General features: G+C 41.7%; 2 protein-coding genes across 5 annotated transcripts in view; one reads left to right on the forward strand and one right to left on the reverse strand.

Moving 5' to 3' along the window:
• Window positions 1-3,004, forward strand: part of npc1l1 (NPC1-like 1) — a 14,044-nt gene extending 11,040 nt beyond the window's left edge. The window contains exon 21 of the mRNA XM_085179145.1: window positions 58-3,004. Within this exon, the coding sequence (XP_085035271.1) occupies window positions 58-257 (200 nt within the window). The 3' untranslated portion in view covers window positions 258-3,004. The remainder of the gene's footprint in view (window positions 1-57) is intronic.
• On the reverse strand, window positions 57-23,935 carry LOC146507095 (rapamycin-insensitive companion of mTOR-like). 4 transcript variants are annotated; one of them, XM_085179142.1, is made up of 38 exons: window positions 23,808-23,935; window positions 23,635-23,682; window positions 22,173-22,270; window positions 18,788-18,852; window positions 18,434-18,565; window positions 18,191-18,254; window positions 17,593-17,719; window positions 17,271-17,440; window positions 16,804-16,871; window positions 16,453-16,520; window positions 16,264-16,346; window positions 15,786-15,873; window positions 13,987-14,077; window positions 13,814-13,880; window positions 13,601-13,681; window positions 13,381-13,481; window positions 13,006-13,165; window positions 12,672-12,773; window positions 12,543-12,589; window positions 12,300-12,435; window positions 11,991-12,190; window positions 11,730-11,856; window positions 11,279-11,443; window positions 11,074-11,150; window positions 10,897-10,975; window positions 10,410-10,519; window positions 10,233-10,320; window positions 10,027-10,119; window positions 9,813-9,919; window positions 9,404-9,633; window positions 8,172-9,261; window positions 7,836-7,916; window positions 6,917-7,176; window positions 6,613-6,819; window positions 6,362-6,514; window positions 4,933-5,056; window positions 4,702-4,840; window positions 57-4,605 (listed from the first exon to the last, which is right to left on the reverse strand). In XM_085179142.1, exons 1-38 carry the CDS (start codon window positions 23,854-23,856, stop codon window positions 4,525-4,527), a joined length of 5,256 nt encoding a protein of 1,751 aa, XP_085035268.1. In that variant the 5' UTR covers window positions 23,857-23,935; the 3' UTR covers window positions 57-4,524. The 4 variants fall into 4 exon arrangements, with proteins under 4 accessions (XP_085035268.1, XP_085035267.1, XP_085035270.1 ...); XM_085179141.1 differs by having other exon boundaries at window positions 6,917-7,224; XM_085179144.1 differs by lacking the exon at window positions 7,836-7,916.
• Between the last annotated feature and the right edge of the window lie 162 nt (window positions 23,936-24,097).

Here is a 24,097-nt window from a genome sequence, read left to right on the forward strand (position 1 = left end):
CTGAAGGTGAAGACTAAGTGTCTCGCTGTTGCGTTGTGTCGTGCTCCTTTCTCTCAGGTCCCGGTGTAAATAAAGCGGTGCTGCTCCAGTTCCAGCAGGAAAAAGAAAAGGACAGGGAAAAGGCGGAGACGAACAGCCACATGAGACAAGTTTATGATAACATCAGCTACGTAGGCAATGAAATAAAACAGGACCCGTACTCAAACACTGTGGATGAAAGTGGTTCAAAAACGGTGGGGAAAACTGACAGGTTGTGAGCACAAAAAACAAAATCAGTTTTGAGGTAAATTACTGTAGCATACAGAGTCACGATGGACACAGAAAATGACTTTTTGGCCCCATGTGGAAATTGTTAGCCTGCTTGTGTATCTCTGTCCATAATGGAAGGTAGGACCTACACAGGTGTGCAATATTTTTGGAGCAATGCAACAATGGACTAATGCAATGAGGTTCAGGCTTCCTGAATCAACGTATAGGAAGCGTATTTGATAAAGGCTTAAACAAAGAATCACGAGTTAGTCATTTTGTATTTTTTTGTTCAACACTTCACAGTAGAAGTGACTGATTCAAATGAACACACACTCCACAGCTATTGCAGGAAATGTGCAATCAGTGATAAAATATCAACTACATTCATTATGTGAATGAATAATCCACTGAAAACATTATAGTTTTCCATGATTATAAATTGAAACTAATGGTTTCGCAGAAATGTGTATTTTTGTTGTGATATGTATTTAATATATTATTTCATCATACACAAACACTTTTCTTTATCTCAGTGCGGCTGCCACTGTATGACTTCCAGGACTCACAAAGCTGTCTCTTTTAAAACATTTCTAATACATGTTAGGATATATTTTTTAAAAGTTTTGGCCAATTTGGGTCCAGAAATGTGTGTGTTTGTTTTGTTTTTTTCAAATAGTAAAAAAAGAATAAATCAAGGACTCTTTGAACTTTGTGTCATTTCATGAAATGAAAATGCACGTCTTTCAGTTTTTTCTTGCACTTAGTCTGACTGTGATAGACAAAAACTGATTTTAACCATGAAAATATTATGTTGGCTTTTTATACTCTGCCCAAAAAATAAGGACTTTTGCAGGTGGGCGTGCTGCTGCTGATCACGTTCTTGACATCACACGTCTCGTTTATCAGCGGTAGTTTATATGAGCACTTAGTGGAAGACATTAAGCTGGAGGGCTGGGGTTGGCTATGAGACATTATTTTTTCCTAAAATTTGATGAATTATTTTGGTGCACATTGTTTTCTTTTCTGCATCAGTTTATTATGGAAATGTCTTTTTTTTCTCTAAAGAGAAATAAAAATAGACATCCGGTAAATTGTCCCCAGGCATAAAAACATGAGCTTCTGCCTGACATCGGGCTGCTTTTGTGTATTTTGTTTGGGGACTTAGTTTCTTTTCATTTATAATCACTTGGACTTTGAAATCCAAGATATGTTCCAGTAAATACACTTTTTTGAGTCTGACTGGAAACCAGAAGGTCAGACAACATTTCTTTAGGATTTAGTAAAGTAGCAAGCATGCATACTACTATTTTCTTATTCTGGCTTCCACATGATTTAGACTTTGATGATGCAGCAATCAGTCATGTTACATTTCTAAGCTCTACAGCACTCTCTCCTGTAAACATGGTGCTTCTTTTAGAAGAGTGCCAAAATAAAAGCAGAAGATGACCTACACAACTGCACATGTTCTGAACTCATTCAGGTTAAAATGTTACATTTAAAAAATAAAAAAAAAAGAATTTAACACCTTTAAAGCATTAAATGCCAGGTTGGAAGTACATGATGCACTTGTTAAACCCATGTGTGCCTGGTCATTTACTTGGATCAGTGAATGGTTGTTCCAAAGTTTATGCTAGTAAAAACAAAGGTGACTGGGCATAAACTTTAGAACAGCCCACTGACATCACAACAGTAATTTCTTTATTTGCAGATATTCCCTGCTGTGGACCACTGCTGTTGATAATCTTCTGCAGCCCATAAAAACGTTTAATCCCAACTCTGATCATCACACAAGCCAAAAATGAAATATCCTCTTATTGTTTTCATTGATTTTGAAGTTTACAACATCTGTTACTCCATGTGTTTCATTCGAAAGAACAACAATATATAGGAGTTTAAGATCAAAAACAGGCCAAAAAAGGAAGACGTATAGTAAGGATTTACATTTTTAAACCCTGCACCTTTGTTTCAATAGTTCATTTTCTTTTTAAAATGTGAATATGTCATTGCAGCTTTAAGCTAGATTACTGAAAAGAAATGTTATTTTGGAATCCTACCGAAACAAAACAAATGGTCATACAAGTGCATCTTATCCTATAGATTTATCCTCGAGGATTAAGGAGTGTAAAAATTCAAAAGGTCCAACTTATAAAACTTAAAAACCATCAGCAGCATCTCCACAGGTCAACAGGAGGATCTCTGCCTATACTTTTTGCTTTATTGTCTCATAAATCTCTTCTTAAAACACATATTTGGCTTTTTTGAACAGTAACTTTAATAAACATACTATATATGAAAAAGCTGAGATTGTTATTGAAACTGTCAAAGTACGACAACACTGAAGGGAAATCGTGTTTTAAACAGCAGATAACTTGATAACTTAAACATTAAGGAACACTACCTATACGTAGAAGATGTGCCCAGCCTAATTTTTGAGGATTTTGTTTTACCTAATTTAAATGTTTCTTCAAAAACAAAAACAAAAACCCAAAAACTGTAACTGTAACAATATTAGCCGACTTATAAGACATTAACACAGTAAATAATGAAATAAGTTGGATTTTTTTTTAAAGTTAAATAATATCAACTATCTTTGGGTATTTCAAATTTTGTTTTATTAACAATGCATCCCTTTGATAGGATTGTATGTTTCTTTAGGTCACCAATGCCCCCAAAACATACTGTACACATTATACAAGGGAAACCACGATTCAGGCAAAAAAAAAAAAAAAAAAAAAGGAAAAAAAACAAGGAAAAACGTTTAAATTATAATACAGTCTTGAGGAAAAAATATAAATAACTTTTTTCTTCTCTGGTTGAGCTCACTCTATGGTACAGACATATAATAAATAGATCGGATCTGACATCACTCAGCTGATCTATGAATCATCTCTCTATGAGTCCATTTGTGTAGCAGCAGTAGAGCAAAAAAAATAATAATTAAAAATTAAATAAAAAAATAAAAATAATAATAAGCCAATGGAAACCGAGCTCCCCTGTTTCCCTGGAAAACCTTTTATAAATCCTTTAGTCATCGCTCGCGTTCCCCCCTGTGAAACTGCATGGTGGAGGCAAATCCAGGGGTCATTATAGTCCTACAACGTAATGGCAGCAAGTAATGGCAACCTATTTTTAAAAAGGTTTTACAAGCAAGAAACACGTTCAGGTGACATTACAACTTCGCCATGCTTGTTGGACATGCAGTGGAGGTGAAGCACAGAGGTAAGAAGGTATAGTGATGGGCAGCCGCTGGGTTTACGCAGAGTTTGGAAACATGTGTGAGCAGAGATTGGGACTGAATCTACAATGAATCTTTGGAGCGTCTTTCCAAGGATCGACCCACTTTCAGAGAAGCTCGCTAAAAATGCAGTGGAAGAAAAAAAACACGAGAAGTCCTTAGCAGGTAAAGGATGGCATAAACTAGCATTAAATTACGTGCTATTCTTCCCATGTACTGCGTGAGGGTGGTAGATATAATGCTTTAGAAAATAGAATACTAGTGATGTTTGATTGTCTGAGATACAAGAACTAGAAAAGCAGTTGGCTACCTGTGCTGACAAGAGGCTACAGGTTGTAAGAAGTAGAGAGGCAAGAGAAGCAAAAGCACATATCCGGCTAGAACAGATCACGAGTCGGGGTGGGATATGAAGGCTCCAGGTACGTTTTAAAAACAGCAGGATCCCTCTGTAGTGTTTTGTCGAAGAAAAGAACGCAAGGTCTGAGGAACCACTGGGCAGACACGACGACATGACTTATTTCATTACAGAAAAAAAACAAAAAACAAGACCACCTCTGGAAAGAGGAGGGAAAAAATGATAGTTTTTTTGTTTGTTTTTGTTTTTTTAAACACAGCTCGAGTCTTTGTCCTAATGATTTAGCTTGTCGCTGAGCATTATGTTGATGTATTATTGAGTGTTGCTCAACATCGCCAGTCCATTTGAAAACAGTATTTGGTTAAACTGCTCCCCCTTTTTCCTGTGTTTTTATTTAGAAAAAGAAAAATAAGTCTGAGACAGCATTAGGCGTGTCGGATTACATTTGTTTATAGATGCTGACGTCCTTTGTTTCCAGCTCGTATGTAAGGTGACTGATGACCATCTCCTCTTTTTCCTTGGCTGTGGTGCTGTTAAAATCCACCAGAAACACATCGAAATGCCCCACCCCATCTTCAGAGCCTTAACTCATATTATTTCAGTTTTGTCTGCCTTTCAGGGTGATAAGAAGCCGGGTCTGCAGCTGTGCAGGGAAAGCAGGAGGGATGGGGGAGAAATGGGATGATCAGGATTCTTCAGGAGGGTCAGCGTCCTCTTCAACAGGTTTTGGTTGCTTTGTCAGGATTGCTTCTGCTTCCTCAAACATCTGGGGAGAACCAAAAGAAGAACAGTGATTAAACGTGTAAGCACAAGAACACAGTCCGTTTTAAAAAACTTCAAATCAAGTTTCAATTGATCTTACTGGCATAAATTGCACATCCTGGAAAAGTTCTTGTATGAAACGTCTTGAGGTCAGGCGAAATGCACAGTGGGATAAGAGATGAGAAACCTCAGAGTACAGGCAAATGTCATCAAACGCATATGAAAACTTCTCTTTTATCCTGAAGAGAGACGAAATATTTTAGAGACCTTGGAAAAACAACTTTAAAATGCATCCAGAGTATATGGACAAAAGGGGGAAAAGGAGCCTTACGTCAGTAGTCCTGTTTCGTGGCCTTTGGTTCCTACGGAGGAGCTTAGGTTGATGATGAGGCGGAGCACCTCCTTCCTCAGTAAGACTCGAGAGGCGGGGCCGTCCTCGGATATCGCCTTGCCACCTGAGGGAAGCAAGCAAATATTTATACATACACTCTTATTAACATTCACAAAACCAAGGGACTCATTTTCACCCAATGGCACTTTATAAATAAAGTAACAGTTAAAATATAACCCCACCTCCTCATAATTTATTACTGTCTCTAAAATTGGGTTTATTCATCATACAGTGAATTCTGAAGTGTGTGGGATGAGAAGGAAAAAAACCAGTCAAATCAGCCTGCAGCATGCCGGGTTTCCTAGCAACATATATTGTTTACACATTGTTTGATATAAAAACTGCTATAAACTGATCCAGAGCTAGCGGCATGTGATTGATTGATAAAGTTCAATAAAATTAATTAATTAATTATTGCAGGGCTGAGTGGGTTGTTGGAGATGTGGCAGAGCTGGGTGGAGTGTGTTATTGGACACAAATGGGGAACTGGACTGGTTGCTGGCTGTGCGGGGCAGTGTGGGAAGCGCAGCTGAACTGGGGGGAGAATCCAGAGTGTGGAGAACTAATCCATAAATGCAGAGTAGCTGAGTGGGGCAGCTCTTGGGCCTGAGCAGGAGAGCTGAAAACTGATGCAGAGCAGAGTGGATGATGAGATTTGTTTGACTCGTTAATTCGTTCAAATGTGATTCTTATTATGTTGGAACCAACCATGCAGTGAAATTTAAAATGTATGCAGTGAGTTGTTCAATCAGTTTCACAGTAATTAATCGGTTTTTAATACAAAACAGATGAACTTCTGTATTATTATCCTTCTACAAGTGCTAAGCTATTTAGTTGTGTTAGTTACTCTCTTGTTTGTTGTACACTCTGTTAATTCATTATGATCTGTAATGAAATGATCTCAAGTCATTTGTAAAAGTAATAAACTCCCTAAGACTTCATCTTAAATACTTATTCTGTTACATCATTTCTTGGAATAAGAAACATTGAATGAAAATTCAAAACTAAACAATGTGTATCCATGTGTGTGTGGGCTTTTGTATTTGCTTATTCCACAGAACTAAACTTGAATCAAATATTAAGGACTGAATATTCCACAGGGCACTAAGTTTGACTCACTTGTCCTGCCACTGCTCATTTTAGGACACTCATCAAGAAAGAAAGATTAAACTAAAGAGACTTTCCTAGTTAAATAAAGACTTCCTTTGTCATTCTAATTTGCTTTGATGGTCTAGAGAAAGAGAGAGGAAACAGGTGGATAGAGAAAAAAGTCCAACAAATGAGTTGATGGAGAAGGAGACAGTAAGACTTTCAACTGGAACAAAGCAGCACTTTTTATTTAGCATATTGTGGTTATTTGTGAGCTCACCAATGACAATGTCACCAGGTGTAGGTGTGCCAGAGATTGAACCTTGTGACACAGCAGCATCACTGCAGCCCGACACCCCAGAAAATTTTGACTGTGGCATCACCTCCAGGCGGTGGCCGCTCTGGCCTCCCCATGATGGAAAGTCGACAAAATCTGCGAGAAAAGATGGGGAGAAAAAAGCATTCCTTGAAGCATCTGTTAGGTTTAATCCGTATCCGTTCAAATGACTGAATGTGTGCGTGTCAGCTTACCTGTACGAGAGTGTGTGCTATTGATCAGTGGTTGGGTGGGGTATCCAAGGACGATCGCTCCCACGCAGTAGAGGCAGTTTTCTTCAGTGTGAACCTGCAGGCCCGTCTCCTCTGAGCCCACCATGTGGTTCGGGGTGTCTCCTCGGTGCACAATCAGCTCTGAGATACTAAACTGCTGCTTCAGCACTGGGATGGCGGGACGATCACCTACAGAGGTAATAAGCACCAACAGAAATCAGTCTCTTGTCTTTGTGCAGTTTTGTGATTCAATAGTTTATTTAATTATGTGCGAAGTGGACGTTACCATCGCCGTCACCGAAAAGAAAACGTTTCCGCTCTTCTGATGGCGGGCTGATCCTCTGCTGAAAGTAGGCAGAGTCTCTGATGTGGAACATGTCATGGATGTCCATCGGCAGTGCAAGGCCAATGTAGTCGTCGTTACATCCGAAGGTGACGCTGGAGACCATGGAGCGTACTGAAGAGCAGCGGTGCAGGGTGCTTTGGTTGATTGGACTGAGTAGCTCTTCTTTATCCAAAGAGGCAAAACTCAGAGCTTTCAGAAACCTAGGGAGGGCAAGAGGAGAGGTGCGTGAGAGGATCCGGGGGGAGAGGCTGGGAAAGAAAAGGAACATGGGGAATAAATGGGAAAAAAATGTTTGGTAAAAGAACAGAGAGGGGAAACTTTTTTTGCTGCAGAACGCCATCAGAGCAGCGGCAGCAAAAGTCATTTTGTTTCCATTGTCTGAGGTTTAAAGTTATAAATGAATTTTTTTTCTAGTGCAATCAGTGGGTAATGTACAGGTTAAGAGTTATGAACTCATCTGTTACACCTTTGTATCAGAGATTTAGCTCTTTTTTTTCACACTCTCTCACATTTCCTTATTTTCTGGTCCTGCTTTTTGCACTAACTTACCTTACCCACCACTTTTTTTCTATGCATGACTTATCACTGTGATGCATTTATACTAGACACATTGTAAAACATCAAATTGCACTAATCTCTACCTGTTTGCCATTTATATTTTTAAGTTGGGGTCACAGGGAGGCCACTAGAAATTGACCAGTCTACGTGGGACTTACTTGCACAACAGGAAAGCACTGACGGATCAACTGTAGGCAAAGAGCAGTTAGTACTCTACTAAAGCAGCAACAACATATTGATCTGTCTGGACTGGTGCTAGAAACTACATCTCTAAAGGAGGACACAAGCTAGGTCCACCCACCGCGGTACGAGTGTTCTGGACAGCCTGCGGTACGAACTTACGGCGCTGGGTTCTGGACAGGTAACCCTCCTATCTGATATCCTGACAGACACAGCAGAAGGTGCACAAAAAGACACCCCCCCCCAAAAAAAAAATCTGTCATTCCAAAGGTACAAAAAAAACTAAAAGCAAAAACTCAGGTTCAGGCATGTTTTTAAACATTTTTTATGCTGATGGCTAACATCTTCACGTAGCACCAAACCTAAATTAAATACGCTCAAAAAGACAACAGAATAATAGAGATGGGTTAAGATGTTCCGTTTCCGTGAAGCAAACCCTGCGGTGGAGCCAACTTACCTGCGGGGAGTTAGTCTGGAATCGAGACTGCCACTCTTCATAGTAATGGTGTCTGTGAACAGCACATCTTTGGCAGGTGAAGCCAGCGCTTCACTGTGAGACAAAGATGGGTGTATCCTCTGCTGCTGAAGCCTCTTCAGCGTAGCGTAGCCCAGCGCGTCTCTCGGGCTGGTGTACATGAAGCTACAATCAGCCAGGCTTTTTATGGTGGTCACTGAGGGGGACTTGAGAGACTGAGCCCGGCGGGGGAGGGTGTGGGAGGAGCCGGGAGGTACCAGAGAGACAGTGGAGGACTTGGATGTGGACATGTGGTTAGTCTGTGACTGGGGGGTGAGGGATGAGAGTGTTTTGACAGTCTTGGCAGACACTACTGTGTTGAGGCTCACGCAGTCAGAGGAATCCGGTTCGGCCTCCGGATGCTCCGGGTTGCCAACGGTTTCCCGAGAGGGACTGGAGCTCATGGAGCTGATGCCGCTCGTTGTGGTGTCCGTGTTAAAGCTCTGACTGCGGCTTTTAAACTGAGTACCTCCGCCACCCCCTCCTACATTGCCTCCGCTAGAAGAGCCGCCATCTCCTGCTAGACGCTCCCGGCTGCTCTGCTCTCTCTCCCGGCTATGTTGCTCTGCAGCCCCCTGGCCTCCAAGAGTACTAAGTCCGAGGCCTGAGCCTCCTCCCTTCGACAGCCTGCCATCCACCAAGTGCTCCTCTGAGCCCCCTCTTGTCCCAACAAATGATGTCTCCAGACTGACCGTTGGACTCTTTGGCATTCCTCGGCCATTAAAGATAGGGGTAAAGTCCCCCTGGTTTGGGCTGTAGACAGAGGGCTCTGTCACGGTCCTGTTCCGCCTCATACTCCCAGTCTTGAGCTCAGTGGGGGTTCGAGAGCCCGATGGTGTCTTGGGGTCACTGGTGGAGCGCAGTTTCTTGCTGGGGAGAGACAGGGAGTTCAGGAAGCGAGTGCGAACGAAGCGAGTAGAGGCCAGTATTGTAAAGGGGCTACGGTCTTTGACTGGTTTGGAGTGTAAGTATAAAGAAGTCTCATCCGACTGGTCCAGAACATCACACTTGTCATCATCCAGGATGTACATGTCTAAGAGAAATGAAATTAATTAAAAACGTCCAACTTCTAGCAATAATTACTGATTATTATAGAGATCTGTTAAAAAAACAAAACATAAATTTCAATAGTTTTGGAGAACATGGTGACAAAGCAAAGGCAATGTGCTACGTACTTGGTTGAGACTCGCTCTCGCTGTTGTGGCGGGAGCTGGTGGACTCCGAGTTTAGACTGAGTGTGCTCGGTACTGAAGAAAGTTCAGAGGTCAGCTGCGTGTCCACTTCGTCTGGAGTGACGGGCCACAACGTCCTGCGACTGTGTCTGACTGCATCCCAACCGAACTGTTTTAGCACCTCACAGCCCTGCTTGGTCTTGGTGATCACACCCAGCACATACACACATGTCCTGTGGGCACCAAGGGACAGTCAAAATACAAATACAAAATACTTCTATATGAAATTTTAAAAAAAAAAAAAACACAAAAAAACCACAAAAAAAAAAACAAAAAAACAGGCTGACATTACATGTTCCATAGTAACGCTTTTTAATGTAACTGAATAAAAGACAAAGAAAGAAAAGCTCACCCTCGCACTGACAGCACCTCACAGTGCTGAGCCAATGCAAGGATATCAGGAATGACGTTCTCCTCCTGCAGGAGATTCAGACCCCAGTTTGAAGAGCCAATGTTGCCCTGAAAAAACAAAAAAACAAAACGAAAAACAACCACAATCAAGCCCGTGTCTTTGTAATATCATTAAAGATTAACTTATGTGACACGGATTAATCTGCGTTACTGACTAGTGCCCAGAGAGCAGCTTTGAGCTGTTTGATGCCCTCCCAGGTGTCCAGCATCGGGGAGCGAATCGTGTAGCTAAGGTCAGGCACTACACTCTGGAGACAAATGGGGCAAAAATAAAAGACAAATGGCACTTTAGTCCTACAGAACAGCTGAATGATAATTTTTAGTTAAAAAAAAAAAAAGAAGAAGAAGAGAGAGACCTTACCTGAGCCTCTAATAAATGACAGCCTGTCTTATCGTGAACCAGCTGACCATACAAGTGCACAGGGAGATAGACGTTTGGTCTTTGTAACCTGGAGACATGGCCAAAGAAATCAGGCACAGTCAAAAACCCATTCACTGCTACAGCTCATCGGGTTGCCCCAAATTTCACCCTTCTTACCTTTGGTTGCTGCGTCTGACGTAGTTGTCTCCATCGACAGGTTTGCGGTAAGTTGTTAGTGCTTCATTGAGCTGTTCCTCTATCTGGTCCACATACTTAAGATTATACTCCTGCAATGCACAGAGTCTACTTAATATTCAATTCAATTACATTTTATTTATAGAATGCCAAAATCACAACAACAGTTGCCTCAAAGGTGCTTTATACTGCACGGTTAAGAGCCTACAATACAAAGAAAACAGATAAAAACCCAACAATCATATGACCCACTATGAGCAAGCACTTTGGCGACAGTGGGAAGGAAAAACTCCCATTTAACAGAAAGAAACTTCCAGCAGAACCAGGCTCAGAGACGGGCAGCAATCTGCCGTGACCGGTTGGGGTGAGGGGAGGAAACTCATTTGTATGTGTCCTTGTTATAGCCACATGATTTCAGAATATTTTAAATGAGATTTCATTAAGCTGTCTGCTGATATCTGAATAATACCTTTTGCCATTTATCCAGCTGTTTGCTGACATAGCCCCTCTCATTGAGGTAGGAGAAACCTTTAGGAATGGACAGGAACCTAAAAAAGCAGGTGAAAAAAAGATGTAGAGTGTGTTCAAGAAGGACTATTTCAGAGTGACGCACTGTTTTTGTATTGTTGTAGTGGTAAACACCTACCTGAGGAGCAGTAAGAGGCCTTTGTCTCCCAGGTGGGACACAGCTGGTTTCAGCTGGATTAGAGCGTGAAGGTTGGCCTGTAAAGCAGCAGAATGGGCACAAAACGAAACTGTCAGATAACACGATGGGCTTAATCTTATCTGCTTTTGCTACTTTATTATTTAATTGCTTTGCTGAGAACAATCTAAGCGGCATCATCACTCACTTTGTCTTCACACGCCTCATCCAGTATGTCCAGGGCCTCCATGGACACAGCCTTGTTGTGGTCGTGAAGCTGTGTGACCAGCAGCTCCATGCCCCAGCTACTGAAGAACTCCACGCCTGCACGCAGCAGCACACGGAGGTGCTTGGTAGCATACAGCCTGCACGTCTGCACAGCGAGACAAGAAGTATTGTGTGATCAGGGGTGCTGCGAACATTTAATTGCCAAGAGGCCTACTACTTCTCAGAAGGTGTGGTGGGTGGAAGAAAATGAGGTGATCGGGTGTGTTTAGAAAAAGAAAAAAGGGCAAGTTTGGCAATAGATGATTCAGTTTATTTTATGCCTACAAATGTGGCAGTGTGATAAGAGGTTGCTGACCACTGTGCATGGAAAAAAAAAAAAAACTTCCCCATTACTACTAATTACAATATTAGTGTTTTAACAGCTTGCGTACATCAGTAGAAGCAGTGAGGATCTTGGAGAGGATCACTCTGGCCAGACCATCTCTGCTGTAGTCCAGTGTGGATACAGCGAGTTTCAGCACAGCATCCTGGTTCTTTACAGAGCACAGATTCAGCAGGCTGAAAATAGAGGGGAGAAAAAAAAGTGCAAATGTCACCTTGCAGGATGTTTTTAATCAAACAGCTCTGACACAATTTCACTCTGCAGGCCTGGAAAAGCTCAAAATAGATTAAAGACTTTTCTGCTCACTCACCACTGAAACAGGCCACATTTCTCTAGTAGTTTGACTCCCTGTGGGTGTGCCGAGAGCGTCCCCAGGAAGAGGAAGTAGTGTTGGCTGAGTGTAGTGAGCAGGCCATTACTCTGCAGACAGCGCTCGGGCTTCATTCCAGAGGACGAGGAGAGCCACGATACCATGTCCTTCACCAGGTCCTCCAGGTAACCCTGGCCATCCTGGTTGATGGCGGGGAAAAAATAAAGTGTCAAAAACAAAGGCGGGTTTGTAAATGACCATAAAGAAGAAATAAATTAGAGTACGAGCATCAGTGTAAACCTCTCTAACCTCATCGGAGTCCATGAGGAACTCAACAAACTGACAGCCAACCACAGTGAGTTGTCTGGCCTTTAGGTGATCCAACGCGAGCCCTGCGTACAACTTACTACTGGGCTTATAAAAGTACAGCAGCCTCCGAACAAACCTGCATCAGACAAAAAACAAATAGAAATGTAAAACAGGATGTGAGAAAAACACGCTGAACAAATTCAGTTTCTTGTAATGAGCTGTGGTTAAATAAAAAAGGCTTACTTGTGCATCTGTTCATCTTTGTTGTTCCTGAGGTTTACATTTGGCCACTGAGAAGACAAAAAAAAATACCCTTTTACACAAGTAAAAACAAAACGTCGAGTCTGTGGTGGTACATGAGAACAGCCTGACCTTGAGGATGGTGGCAATAAGCAACCAATTCCACTCCAGATTCTGCTTGTGGTTGAGAATCTGACTGTCTCGCAGATTCATCATCAGTGCTTCTTCTGTGTCCTGAGCACAGAAGCAGAAAAAACAGAAGCTGTAAATATGAAAGTAAAACTATTTGTTTTATTTAAATGTTTAAACCTTTGGCTTTAAATTGTTCAAATCAGGTTTGCAGCAAATAACAGCCTCCCTCTTTCTAGCTACACTAAACACACCACATACTTTGCAACAAACACACAGAAGCCGAAGCCAAGACCAACCGTAAGATGGAAAATACATAAAAGATGTTGATCTTTACCTTAATGACATAGATGTCTTTGTGGACACGTGAATCTCTACGGTTATGTGACGACACAGACTTGCGAATGATGTGGTCCAGATAAAGACTGTGCGGTTTCAAACCTTTCTTCTTCTTCTCATGGAAACGTTTCAGATTGTTGACGGCTGCACTTGCTCGCCTAGAGCGCATAGAGACAAAGATGGAGGATGTTTTAAAAGTGGTTTAAAAACTAGTACGTAAATCCTACAAGTTAGTCGGCGACCAGTTGGCGAGTAGTGGCTGGATGAAATTTTCAAAAACAAGGATTATGACTAAAGATTAGAGGAAATTATTTTGTTACAATAGAAAAAAACAAAAAAAACAGTGATTGCGTGTGTGGCAGTTTGTACTCACAGTCGTTTCTCTTGGGGGATGTCAAAGGAGGCTGCCATGTTGATGAGAGTGGGAAGGCAGTGCAAGTGGTGACTATGGGAATGAGGAAGGATGGTATTTGCCTGATCAAGAGAGAAATAAAACCATGGTGAGTATAGCAAAAGAAGCCGAAGGAGTCAAAGAAACAAAGATATAGCTTAGAAACTTTTAGAAATGCACAAAATTATACTTTTTTTATTACCATGTGTAAAAGGTCTCCCAGAAGGATGGTGGCCCTGACAGCAAGCTGGTCATCGCTACTGGTCACAACTTCAACAAGGCCCTACAGTATCAAAAATAAAGGCAGAAGGAAGGACATCAATATAAAAGCCACCCAAAAGTGGTTAATACAATACTGTGAAACACACACTCCTGAGTAAATTAAACCTATTGTGCTTTTACTGTGTCAGCTCACCTCTAAAAGCCCGCTGGAAATGAAGGCAGAAAGAACAAATGCCAGGTAGTTGTCCATTAGGTCAGGCCTAATAAAGGGAGCAGATAAAAATCATTTTATGGCTTGTTTACTCACTGAAATGACAACAGGTCTGTCAATATATTTCATTTCTATCCTGTGCTTTCGTTTGTCACCTAGAGCGGGCCCGATGGGGTAGGATGACTTTGGCCTCGGCAGCAACAAACCCGTCAGACAGTCTCCAGGTGTCCTGGAACCTGGCGGGGTCTGAAGGAGAACAGAACAAACAGACCAGTCTGTCAGTGTGTGTAAAACATGGACCTACTTGGGGTCTAAAAGAAATTTTATTCTACATTTAACCAAAGGCTGTACTGAGAAAGCATATTAAATGCTGAAACAAAGATTTTTTTAATCTTAAGCAGGACAAAATGCTAATTTTTGAAATTGATTGCATTAACACATTTCAAAAAAGTGGAGCTGGAACATTTTTCACACTATGTCAGAGAACAAAAACACAAACGTGTCGTGGTTTCCTGGTGATTTAGAATTTAAGCTTTTTAGTTCAAAACACACCAAATGTATTCAGTGGGTCACTAAATGGATTTTATTATGTAGACATGCAGACTGTGCTTCAGTGCTGTCCTGCTAAAATGAAAGCGTTTTCCTTCAAATGGACTTTATCATCATGTTGATCCAAAAATTTCTACCTTGTGTATCATTAAGCATTATTTGGGCCTTCACAGATTTGCCCAGTTATCCATGTAATGTGCACTAATTAATCTCCAAACTCAACTCAACTTTCAACTAATCACTGATAATAAACCAAATGGCCCCTCTTTACACTACAGAATGAAGCAGATGAGACCACAGGGCAGCTTTCTCCCTCCTAAATGAGCTCTGGTTGGCTCAGGAAGGACAGCTGGATTTTTGGATGATGGTCTAATTTGTATCTGTGGATCCAACTATGAACTGTGTCCACAGAGAACAATATTCAGAAGTGTTCCTAAACTAGAAGTCCCCATCCCCTGGGACACGAACAGGTACCGGTCCGTGAGTCATTTGGCACCAGGCCGCAAGAGTTGAGGTTCAGGTGTGAAACGTATGGTTTTCAGGGTTTTTATCGTTAACTCGGTTTCCATGTTGTAGTTGTGTGTCTTATTTTGAAATAAATATTTGCGCGTTACCATAGTGACCAGAGAGCATTAAAGGGGCAGAGAGGAGGATGTTACTTTCATTGTTGTTGGCGCATTTCAGGAGGACGCAGCTAATAAAGTTGCACAATGACACAGTGAATTTGCGTTTATTATTACATTTACAAAACACCACAGCTTTTGTCTTGGTCGTATCATTTTATTTTGTTGTATTTATCCGCGACACCTTAAAGGCCGGTCCGTGAAAATATTGTCTGACATTAAACCGGTCCGTGGCGCAAAAAAGGTTGGGGACCGCTGCTCTAAACCCAACAAAAACCTGTTTTTGATGCAGTGTCACACAAGGGCCCGAAGACCACGGTCATTTAGTGTTGGTTTTCTGACGTTGTCTCGTTTCCCATTTTCTCCGAATCTTTAATGATATTTTGTGCGATAGATGACTAAGTCGCATTGTTTTCCGCTTTTCTTTTTCCAAATTACACATTTAGTGTTAACTGTTTAAAAATTGGTTTTTCACACTCAGTGGGCAAACCGAGTAAAAGTGCTGAGCCCCTCTCATCTTTAATCATGAACAACTCAACCTTTCTGGGAATGTCTTTTCACACCCCGTCGTGTTACTTATTAACCTAACAAGCAGTCAGATCTTCAACCAGGTGTTTTTTTTCCTTCTAATATTACATAACTGATCCAATCTCATGCTTCCCCTCTTAACTTTAGTGAAATGTGCTATTTACATCAAATACTTAATATAACAGTTTCTAAGTTCCATTCCTTGTTTTTATATGGGGATTAAAATATTTGAAAATTAGATATTTTTTACTTACCAACACTTAGAAGGGCTTCAGTGAAGTCTTGCGTTACAATGGGCACAGGAAGCCTGAATATCTCATATAACACTTCCAACAAGCCTTTCTGCAGAGCATATTTGATAAAATTGGTTACAAATAATTATATGGATATGGCAAAAGCTGCATTGTTAAGTAGCGGAAAAGAACAGTTAGAACTAATGTTAATGCTGTGTAAAACAGTGATTTGCAAGCTTGAGAGAACCCAATGGTTTGATAAGATGGCATAGCGAATACACTCTGTGCTTTAAGCCTCTGAAGCCAAACAGACTTAACATTAGTTAAAAGGCTGTTTCATACAGGAAATTTTGGTTGATTTTTAATTTCTAACGCAACTCCATCTAACCGCTGCACAATAAAAACAATCGCTTGGATGGAATCTTCACAGGCAAGAATCAGAAAAATCTGTGTTTTTGAATATCAAACTTCCTTAAGGGCCAAACATTTTTATACTCACCCTAACTTCCATATTTGGTATGCAAAGTAAGCCAATTAAAGACTGGATTCCAGAATTTCCAGCCTTGCATAGGTTGATAATTCCTGAGACAAAAAAAAAAAAAGAGAGAAAGAGAGAGAGAATAGGAGATATTTAACAGTGGGTATTCCTAACAAGTATGTACAGAAAGAATAATATTAAAGCCCTTACCGGACCAGGAGCGGAAAGCAGCCACTATAGCCATTCGGCTGGACAAAAAACGGGCTTCTCTGTCTTCCCTGTGAACAAGAAAAAACACACGTTAAAGACTGGACATCATGTTCTGTGCACACAACATCGTTATGATCTTTCAGCCGGTGGTTGTTCAGACTACACAACACAAACAAAACATAAAAGATCTTTTATAAAAATCTGACTTCACATCCTCTGGCAAGCCGCTGCAGAGTCAAGCCACCCTGACAACAAGGGTCACCTAACAAAAACACTACACAAACCCTCCTCTCTCTCTATGCACAGTTCAACCACAGGCTCTTCATACCACCTAAACACACACACACTCACTTGAGTTGCCCCTCAGCCGTGTCTGCATTGTGACGGTAGTGAAAATCAGTGAAAGGCGCGAGGATTTGCTGGAGAACAGAGAACAAAAACAGAGAAAATTGATGCATACAAAACACAACAGTAAAGAGAGCTTCAAATTACATCTCTATTTACTACTGTCAGGAAAAATCTTGCAGTAATAATGAACCTGCTACACATCTTATATAACATCTGTGTGCCTGCAGTGATGAGCTGCTACTGTCCCAAGTGTTTACAGACAATGAGGCTTTGGAGAAATGCTGTAACTGATTACTGTAAGCTCCATGGGAAAGAGACGGGCACCTACAGCTCTGCTAATCCTGACTGGAATGGCTCCCAGCACAGTGGCTCATTTTTAAACAGAAGCTTCTTCTCAATTCATAATCTATGTGTCTGTGTGTGTGTGTGTGTGTGTGTGTGTGTGTGTGTGTGTGTGTGTGTGCACAGACCTCCAACTCGACGTCAACACGCACATACTGGCGGGTGCGTGGGTGGTTGAGTAAGTGGAGGATGGTGGTGATAAGTGCTTCGTTGATGCGACTTAGTTGACAGTCTATCACACTCTTAAGGATGGTGCTGAGGCCTCCCCGTTTGGCCACCACCTCTGGGTTCTTCAGGGCTACACAGGCAATGGCGGTAATAATAATAATAATATTAATAATAATGTCAAACAACAATAGTTCTCCACCTCAGAAAGTTTTTCTGTTCACCCAAAGAGCACCATGCATAGCAACTGCACCGGCCTGCGTCGTTAAACACCAGGCACTTTACCTAGCTCGCAAACGATGGCGATGGCGGCGCGCACCATGCGGTCTCTCTCCTGCAGGCCGTCGGTCCCCACAGCAATTAAAGAGTTTGCAATAGACGTGGGGAAGAGCATTGCGTTGACAGTGATGATCTACAGAGAGAGGAAGAGGACGGGAACATGAGTCATCAAAACAAGTCACGACAAAGAGAGGCAAAAAATAACTTCACTGTTTTGCTCTTTTTATGGCTGCTTTTTTGGAGAACTCCAGAAAAAGAAGATCAACTTTTGAAATGCAAAAACAGGATCTGACTATTCTGAAGGTCACATATTTAGTGCTTGTAAAACTGGTAGTTCCTTCAAGAAATTGAAGCTGAAACCACAGCACTATGACTCTAAGCGCTGTGTGAAGATTTACAGTAAACTACTCAACTATAAATAACCCCGCCTGCAGACTCATGCAAACCATCCCCACTGACACTCCTGCTAACCCCGGGAGCTTTCTGGTGGCATTTTGCTGGCACAGGAGTGAGCAGTGAGGGCAAATTCCTCGAGTGACATGAGAGCGACTCTGCAAATGGTCAGAAGGAACAAAGACCGCCAAAACACACGCCTTGTTTTTACCTTTCGGACAAGTCGTAGAGCCTGAGTCCTCTCACCCTCATTACTCTGCTGGATGTCAATGCATCTGAAAAAACCCACAATCATAACAATCAGTCATGTACCATGGTTGGGCCGAAGAAGAAGAAGACTGGCTGAAGCATGGTACTGCAAACACCCTAACAACTTAACTAAAAAAAAACCCCAAACATTTAGTAAGCCTACCAACTGTTACACCTGACTGGGTGGTTCAAAGCAGGAGCTCACCTGGCTATCAAGTAATCCACCTGTAGTCTGAGGACCTTCTGCAGTACACTGGTATCTCTGATGAGGTAGCGAAGCGCCCGCAACCCCGCAGCACGCACTTCTTTAGCTTCATTAAGGAGAGCTAGTCGCAGACTAGAGATTAAAAACAAACAATAAAGTGACTAAAACTGGAGCACGGACAACCTGACACAAGATATGACTATTTCCTTCATTACTTCATTGACTGGTACTTTTCAATCACACATTCACATCATCATTATTCCAAATCCAAAACAGCTTAACAGCCAGAGTAAATAAAAAGCGCACATTAAATAGGACACACTTACACTATTATTGGTGGCTGAGATTACTTACCAAATGATGATTTCTTCATATGTAAACCCAAAATTTTCCTCACGGTGGCCAATGCTGCACAGCAGCTATAAAACAGAAACATAAAAATGGTTTCAATATGGCCATGACTCCATTAGCATGGTTTTAGTGAAGGACAAGAGTAAATTGAGCCCAGTCAGGTACATGCTGATTTAATGAATAACTGTGAATGAAAAAAATGTGTTCAACTCATTTAGAGGCTCTAAGTAGGAAACCCATAGAGGCAAAACACTTGCCACTATTTGTCGCTTAAGCACATGCTTGTATGATAGTACGTCAAAACAGAAAGGAGATAAGATAGAGTCTTCAATGGTTGGACTAATTCTGTTGTATTGTTCTCTCATAGCCTAGATATGTGCTCCTATTTTCTCTATCCTATCAGGTCTGGCAGTCAGTGTGACCCTGTTTCCAGCATGAATGTCTACCTGTAGCAATTCCCTAAAGGCAGGTAAGACTGTGCAGTATGTCGTAAAAAAAAATCATATCTCAATACGCATATAAAAGGAGTACTTATTTATTGATCTGAGAGACCAGAGGAGGAGGCCAGAATAAGCCTCCAAAGTTAAGCCGGGAAAGACTCCAAAGTGGCCCACTTGACAGCTTTGGAAAATGTGATGAAGCGCACAGACTTATGACCCTTTTAGCTGTATTTTCACAACTTTTACAGCTTTCCTACTGATAAAAGACCCCTCACCACTGCTATTGATAATACAGCTAAGTAATTAAGTAACGTATAAACAATTAAATGAAAAAAGTTCCTGTTTTTTCCACTATGTACTATAACATGTTTCCATACTAGATAGGAAAAAAGGACAATGAAAAATTTACATGTTATAAAAGGACGGTCTGGGCAATGAACTACTAGACATTTTTCTGTAATTTTATAAATTTATCACGTAAGCTCAATGTAGGATGTATGTAGCCAACAATTCAAAATGACTTTACACGTATGATTTTGAGGATGAGAGACAATATAAATCTGTGGTAAACACAGTGAAATAATAAAATAAAGAGTTGCAGTACTTGTAACTAATAAATCAAAGAGAGAGAGGAAGACAGAGAAATTTTTAAAAATGTAGCAAAACAAACAAAAATAAACAGATCGATCACTTCTCCCTTTTACTGCAGAAAAATGGCCTTGTGGGCCCTTTGTGTGGGAAGTGAATGAATCTGCTGTCACTGTGTAAGAGGTAACATTGCCAGCACAAAGCCACAGCAATTGCGGTATTCAGAAGGGTATTCAAATGACTGAAATCAGCTATAAAGTGTCAGCCCCATGTTTCTATGTAATCATTATCCAAATCTTATGTGGAGTGTTTACATCTCCCTAATAACTGTAGAGCTGCACACAACAATTAGTGAGAGTGTGAACTCTAATCAATATTTTACATATTTAATGTTCCAAATATGGTCTTATATGTTCTGTAACATCGTTCTTAGAGGTACACTGAGGCTCCTTCACAACAACAAGTCAATGCTCCTCCATCACAGTTGTCTATTCTGCCATGTGTCTCTTAATGAAAGTGAACCACTGTAGTACTTTTGGTTTAAACTGTTCCTCAAAGTTGAGCATAAATTTCCTAAAGCACAGCAGAGCATGAGGCAAGACGGAGCAGGGTGGAATGGGTGATGAGAGGCAAGAAGGAGTACAGGGTTGTTTTAAAACAGCTGTGATGTCAGAGCCCAAACAGGCAAACGAGGGGAGAGGAGATGGGGACAGGGTGCACGTGATGCTCTCCGGGGGGGTGGGGGATTAGCTAACCCTCACTGTCCTGGAACCCTTATAAGGAATCAGAGTCATGGTGCTCTAATGGGAGACACACACACATCATGGCTATAACCCTCCAGTCAGTTGTAAACAAGAGAGTTAGGTGTACAGATTACAGGCACACAAACCCATGCTCTCACTCAGCCTCGAGCCTGCTCCAGTGCCAACTGCACAGTTGTAGGAGGGCCAGTACTCACTTGCCGCACAGCCACCAACAATTGTTTACAATATGCTTATGACCAGCAGTCAGAAGTAGTCTGAGGCAGTGGGGTGAAAGAGGAAATCAGGATATAGCTATGATCAGGATTAAACTCTCCTGTAAACATGTGCATGGACAACTGCAGATACCCCAAACCAGTAGTGTTCTGATAATACTGGTTTTTAGTTAGCTTCCTTAAAATACTGCACATCACTGTCTTTGCACACAGACACAGACAGACCTGTCACAACAAAGTGAAGAGCAGACAAATACCTGCACTCAGATGACAAACTTTATACCAATTTGACCCCAGCGTAGTTGCAGACGGAGAGAGTGAAACTGGTAAATTAGACAGTTGTGCACATGGCTTTGACTTTTTTTTTCCCACCTGAGGTGACAGTCAGCAAAACCAGTGTGCTCAAGGCACAAGAAAGTGCTAGTTTTCTATCTCACGCTCATCTCGCAATCATTAACTCATTTTCTCCACCCCTGTTATTCCTGTTCAAAATAACAGGAAGGAGAGTACTCCAGCATGTTTTGGGTTGACAGGAGAAAAACACCCTCGAGAGGTCACTAGTCCTGACAAACAGGGCTGACCTGAAGGATGAGCGAAAACACTAAAACAGATTTTTTTAATGAGCAAAAAACTTACATTTCATACTCTTTTTTTATTATTATTGCAATCATTCTGCGGTCAGCTGAGACTGAAGAAGACACTTAGATGAGTGATGAAACGCTTCTCCCACTGAAAACGCTACGTCCAGATGAACAGACTAAACTTTTGGGGATATTATAGCTATTATTCATCTCTGCATCAGTAACATTTACTGCTGTTAAGTGAATCAGAGCAGTTATACTGCATGGTCAAAAGAATTTAAAACTTGCATATGCTCACATGTGTTACAATCCATGTTAGCATATTTGTGTTTTAAGCCTTGCTGAACTGAAAATCCTCCTAAATCCTCTTTTTTTATCATCCACATTAAAAACCAGGAGAGATAAAATGACTAAAGTAATCTTTTCTTCTTCTTCTTTTTTTAACAAATCAAAGTCTCAGGTCCATACAAACAATAACTAGACACTATTAATCTCAGATTTCAAAGTCTGAGCGCTGCTCCAGACGCACATTAGACTGGAGTGCTCTCCTATCCCTCGAGCTCCTCTTATATTCACTGTCAGCACCACAGTGACAGGCACAACTAGGCCTGCTGGCATCAACACCCAAGAGGAAAAGATCAAGGAGAGGTCAGTGGTGACACTACAGAGGAGGAGCAGCTAATCAATCTTGTGAGAGATCTGAACCCAGTGAACCCTCTCAAAAAGCTGCATGTCTCACAACATTTCAGCGAGGCAAAACTGTCTTTAAATGAGGCAAAATTATCAGAGCTTGACAGCGTTACCTTTATGAAGTTGTTCAGGTGGCCCAGTTTTCGCATGTTACTGACTCCGTGCGGTTTGGCCACATTTTGAAGGATTTCACGGAAGTTTTCTGACGGTTCTGAAGGAGAATGAAAAGGAAATACAATGTAACTAAGGGAGGCGTTAAGCCATATTGCCATAATAATATCAGTCAATGAACCGTAATAGATATCCTGCAGGAAGGAAGTTGGTTTAGCTGGAACTAATGTAGAGTGTACAATCAAAACAAAGGCTAGACACTAAAATAGCCAGACCTGAGCGGGAAGTGTTTTTGTTTTCAGTTCCTTTCAACTATCCTACGTTAAATATTTTGACAAACGGGAACCGCATTTTAAAACAGAATCGTCTAAGCGTGGTCGACGCCTAAACGCCCGCTTTGCGTGGGATGACTCCAGATATTGCCCTGCAAGACAAATGTAAACATCGCACAAACTGGGAAAACACCAGCTTAATGAGCTGCGCAGATCACTTTCTCCTCAACAACAAAGCGCAGCAGATGATAAGCCTGATTACGCTGCAGCTTGTCAAAAAGTAACAGCTATCGGTATTAGTCATCAGTCTCACTGCACTCAATCCATCGCTCAAAAGTGGAAATGAGAAAAATGCCAGCCCAAAGGGTTACTTTGGTAACAAGCATTTGTAAACATCACGAGCCAATCTTACAGTAAGTTATGAATACATCACATTATTTCATCATTTTAAACCTCTGGGAACTGACATACTTTATTTTCCCCAGTTTTGGTATTGTCAGGAAGAACATGTAAATAGTGCAAATCGCACTGAAGCAGCTGATAGGTTAAGTGTATTGACTCTCCTGTGGTGAAGATTTTAATGTTGTCAGTCACACATATTTCAGGTGAGCATGTCTCTAGTTGAGACGATTGTAATGAATCTAGCAGGGATCTGGGCCTCCAGGACTCAGATACCGCTGCTCCGTGTAAACAAACTGCTATGCAGTGTTGATGCTGGAGGAGTAAATCTGACAAGTTGTGCAGCTGTGTTATCAGTGCTCCTCTGGAAGAACCACCGTGTGCTGCCTCAATGCTTCTCGGCGCACAGCTTTCAGACTCAATTCCCCCAGCCAGTTAGCGATGACAAATGCATGACTGCAACTCTTATGGCTACTTGGCTAAATAACAGGCTATCGTGCCCACTCACGCCGATCAAAATAACAGAGCGTCTTCATGGCTGGTTAGCTGGGGCAGCTAGCTAACGCTAACTCAGCTAGTTAAGTTAGCTCGTTGCCGCCTGTTGTTATGACATCGATAGCGACGTTTTTAGACCAAACAGTGAGGGAAAATGGCGAAATAACAACAGCAGTGACGGGTCAAGCGCGTACACTGTCTAGACTTTCACCACGCGGGGCTAGCGTTTGCAGAAATCGCCCTCATCCATTTTGAACAATAATCGCTTTCAGGGTGATGTGATGAAGCCTCTGCTTACCTCTGCTCAGATCCAGCGGTACGTTCTCCTCCCCGCTGTCATTCCGACCTGTCAAAAACACACACCGCGGACACGCCGAGACATTACTCCAAGGTCATCGCGTGCGTGACAAAATCATATTTTGCAATATCCTGCTTTTACAGCAGCCGCTGAACCGAGGTTTTTGTGCTTACCTCGCATCCGAAGACTCCGGATAGGACGGCCGCGGAAGCTGGCCGCCATGTTTCCAGGAACATACACAACACCGGAAACTTCGCGGGTTATCGCGAGACAGCAGACGACAGAAGGACCGCAACAGATCCTCAACAGACCTAAGATCAGCTGGATCCTCCTTAATATCCCTCTAATCTTACCAGTGATAAAAGCATAAATCTGATCTGGCGACTGTGTTAGGGTTAGAAAAGGGGGATCTCAACGCCATATAATTTCTATCACAAAATATTATCATTTCAGGTAAAGTTAA

Source organism: Neolamprologus multifasciatus, chromosome 12 (assembly GCF_963576455.1).
Source record: "Neolamprologus multifasciatus chromosome 12, fNeoMul1.2, whole genome shotgun sequence".
NCBI lineage: Eukaryota > Metazoa > Chordata > Actinopteri > Cichliformes > Cichlidae > Neolamprologus > Neolamprologus multifasciatus.

What these genes read in the sequence shown, in the direction of transcription:
- LOC146507095 (XM_085179141.1), bottom strand. Translation starts at nt 23,856, where the DNA reads ATGGCGGCCAGCTTCCGCGGCCGTCCTATCCGGAGTCTTCGGATGCGA. An exon ending in TGGGAGACCTTTTACACATG is followed by an intron (nt 13,482 to 13,600) that starts GTAATAAAAAAA and finishes TCTCTTGATCAG; the next exon opens with GCAAATACCATCCTTCCTCA. An exon ending in CGAGAGCGAGTCTCAACCAA is followed by an intron (nt 9,262 to 9,403) that starts GTACGTAGCACA and finishes CATTTCTCTTAG; the next exon opens with ACATGTACATCCTGGATGAT.